This window comes from Macadamia integrifolia, unplaced genomic scaffold (assembly GCF_013358625.1).
Source record: "Macadamia integrifolia cultivar HAES 741 unplaced genomic scaffold, SCU_Mint_v3 scaffold2045, whole genome shotgun sequence".
Lineage (NCBI taxonomy): Eukaryota > Viridiplantae > Streptophyta > Magnoliopsida > Proteales > Proteaceae > Macadamia > Macadamia integrifolia.
This window is the reverse complement of record NW_024868476.1, coordinates 46,529-50,023: the sequence shown is the minus strand read 5'-3', so window position 1 is coordinate 50,023 and position 3,495 is coordinate 46,529. Positions and strand designations below refer to the sequence as shown.

Sequence of the window (3,495 nt, the reverse complement as noted above, 5' to 3'; positions counted from 1 at the left end):
CCCAATAAGCTTTTTTGACAGAATCCTTCAATTAATCATCCGAATTATTCCGAATAATTCTCTGTCCGAATAATTCCCGAATCCGAATTTGTTAACTATGGTTGGGACTTTAAGCACATGCTCATTAAAGTTCAGTGCAAAAATAATTGAAAATCAATTTTGGTCAAAACACATAAATGACTCTTGATCTCTTTTTGATTTTTGTGCTTCATCAAAATTTTTTATTTTTTTTTAAATAGAAACAAACTCCATAAATGATACCAACAACAACAACAACACATCTTAGCCTTATCCCAACTAAATGGAGTCGGCTACATGGATCCGCGTGATTAAAAAAAAAAAAAAGTGTTTCGGACATCCCACTCACGAACAATCAGCAACCCGAATCTTAGCCCTTCAGGCAGCTCTGTTAGATTCCATACTCGGGTGAAGATTTAACTTTTGCATGTCTCTTCTTACTACCTCCTCAATGGTCATCTTTGGCCTGCCTCTAGTCCTTTTCACTCCATCCGTCTGCATCTGGTCACTCCTCCGTACTGGTGCATCCAAAGGCCTCATTTGGACATGCCCATACCATCGTAACCGACATTTTCTGAACTTAGCCTGAATTGGAGCAATTCCCAAATCGGTTCTAACTTTGTCATTTCTTACTCTTATCTCTCAAGGTTTTGCCACACATTCATCTCAACATCCTCATCTTAGCCACACTCAACTTATCTATGTTATGCTTCTTGATTGTCCAACATTCTGCACCATATATCATAGCCGGTCTTATGACTGCCCTATAGAATTTTTCCTTAAGCTTTAGAGGGATACGTTGATCACATAACACTCCAGACGCCCCTCTCCATTTCATCCATCCTACTTCAATTTTGTGTGTAACATCATCATCAATCTCACATTCTTTGTTTAAGGTAGAGCCCAAGTATCTAAATCGTTTTTGTGAACAAAAATAGAAAAGAAAAATGATACCAAAGAGGGCCTTAGATGTTCCTTTGATATGCTCATTTTTTTCTCCATGATAGGTCCTTAGGTCAAGTTTTATGGTACATTATAATGCAACAAGATATCATATGTATTGCCACCTTTTCCCTATTGACTTGCGCTCTAAATTATGTTATATAACATTTTCTAAAACAGATGGGCAATAATCCATGTACACATCCACAAAATGCAGGGTTTCTTTTCTTGACGTGTCACAACTTCGTTTAAAGTTTAAACCACGGGGGAGTAGTCATATTAGTTGAATATCTATTTCCATATTTGCGTATCCTCAAGTCTTATGATTCCAGTAAATGGGAATATACTGTTGTTGCCTATGCATTTGCTAGCCGGGAAGATGCCAAATGATATCATGTTTCTAAGCCTCGACTGCTACCCTGGTGGTTGACTTCTGAATTCATACTATACTTCTGCCCCTGTGACAAGTAGGTTTATTTGCAGTCAGTTAAGTTGTCATGTGTAAAGAATGGCATGTTGAGAGGGCACCGAGGGGGAAACTGTGTTCTTTTCTTTTTTGGTTGTGTGCGTATGTTTACGGGGAGGATGAGGAAGTGCTGAGAGATTCTCTCTCTTGAAATCAGATTTGAGAAATAGACATATTTGGTGATTGGACTTGTACATGAGTATGGAGATGGCAGCTGGAGATCTAATAAAAGAAATTCACAATTGGCTGAATGGTATATTTGGTACATTGACTGACTTGTTGATAACATTTTCAAACTCCTATTATTTTGGAGGTTGAAGAATATATCCATTTTATTATTTAATTTGTTTTGAGCAAGAGTTACCAATTGGAGAGAGAAAGAAAGGAATTTACAATTGGAGGGTATTTCTGGTACATAGACCTGTTGGTGATGCTTATGAGCAGTTGTTCACTGTTTTGGAGTTTGAAGAAAAAATTTCACCTTATTGGCTTATTATCTGGTTTATGTTGTTGGTCGGTTGGATGGAGAGTTGTCCCCTGGTTAACTTGTGTTTGGACGTTGAAAATAACATTAAGAACATTTTACATTAGTTGATTATGGTGGGAAGATGTGACCGAAATGATATTGTGGTGCTCCTTGAGAATGTGGTGGTTTAATGCCTGGCTGAGTAGATTGGGTTTGCACACAACTCGCATTCACACATTGTTCATTTGAAATAAATCTGATCTCTAGTTGATGTGTGGCAAACACTGCTTAAAAGCGTGCCCGATGAGTTTAGTCATTGATTGGTGTTGGTTGTGCATGATGAATCAAACTTAAAAGATGGCTGGGATTGAAAATTTTGTTATGATGTGGAGCTAATATTTGAGTTCTTTGCCAATAGTGAGAATTTTAGTTTCTGGTTATGATATGCTCGTCCTGCAATGTGCCTTTGCCAACTGGGCAGATGGTATGAATAGAGTAACTACCCCCACAACACCCCCCACCCCCAAAAAAAATAAAAAATAAAAATAAAAAAAAATATAAAAAAAAAAACAAAAGGGAAAAGATATGAAGAAATGAAATGCAATTATGTTTCATATAATCAAACAAATATTGATGGGTTTTCTTTTATCTATTTCTCTTCTATGCCTAGATAGGTCTGTGATGTACTTATCATTCAATGGTTATCTTGTGTAGGAACTCTTGAGGCGTCAAGGTAGCAAGAGCAGCAGTGGTATCCCATTCCTGTATGTTGTGATTGTTGGCTTGGTGGGCCTTCTTTTGGGTTATCTTTTGAGGAAGACATGACCAACTATTGGGTGATGATCTTTGCCAAATTCTCCCCTGATTTTTTATTTCCGTCTCCCCCAAACCGTAAAAAAAAGAACCAGAAGAAAGTGAAAATGACAGGTGATGTTTTTTTTAGTTGTATTAACTGTTTTTGGCATTAGATGAAACATGCTGAAGCAGGGTTGATGGGTTTGTAATTCTTAAAGCAGGAACTGCGAAAATGGCTTGTCTGACTCCTGCTTTGTTGACATGCCTTCTTTTGTTAACTCAACAAGGTTTATGCTTCTTATTCTTATTCTCTTTCCAAAAAAATTCCGTAGTGCTTGTGTTGAGACTTGAGAGTAGTAGTCAGTCACATATTGAGAATTAAGGGGGAAATTAAGAAAAATCTTCGTCTTGCTGTCTCGAGTATTTCCTGGTGGATCTGCGTTCTTAGCAAATGGAAGCAGCAGTACAATAGCCGCAAATAACGATGTGAGGGGAAAAGAGTTCTGGGAATTGGGTAACGTCTGTAGCGTCAAGAGTATGATTTCATTTTTATAAATAATTATATCTTGTATTTTTAACAGTTATTTTTTACTTAGGCTCCGTTTGGTTCAGGGGGCTTAAGAATCTGAATTGGAATCTGCTGGATCAGATTTGGCAGAGGTGGATCCTGATTCTGTGCGATCCAAGAGTGCCAGGTGGATGTGGTCTTCTGGGTCAATCCAACAGATTTCCTTGCAATGATATGTAGCAATCATGATGGATGCGTCACCGACATGTGATCGAAGGGGGAGAAAATAGGAAACCGGTG

General features: G+C 37.9%; 1 protein-coding gene across 2 annotated transcripts in view; it reads left to right on the top strand.

Moving 5' to 3' along the window:
* LOC122065503 (vesicle-associated protein 1-2-like) overlaps positions 1–2,994 on the top strand; it is a 9,682-nt gene extending 6,688 nt beyond the window's left edge. The window contains exons 8-9 of one of the 2 annotated variants that reach the window (XR_006136027.1): positions 2,607–2,819; positions 2,909–2,994. Coding sequence is in view for 1 of the 2 variants with exons in the window: in XM_042629310.1 (XP_042485244.1) it covers positions 2,607–2,717 (111 nt within the window). In the remaining variant the exon portion in view is untranslated. Of the gene's footprint in view, positions 1–2,606 lie in introns of both variants that reach the window. The other variant, XM_042629310.1, reaches the window with a different exon arrangement.
* The last annotated feature ends 501 nt before the right edge of the window (positions 2,995–3,495 follow it).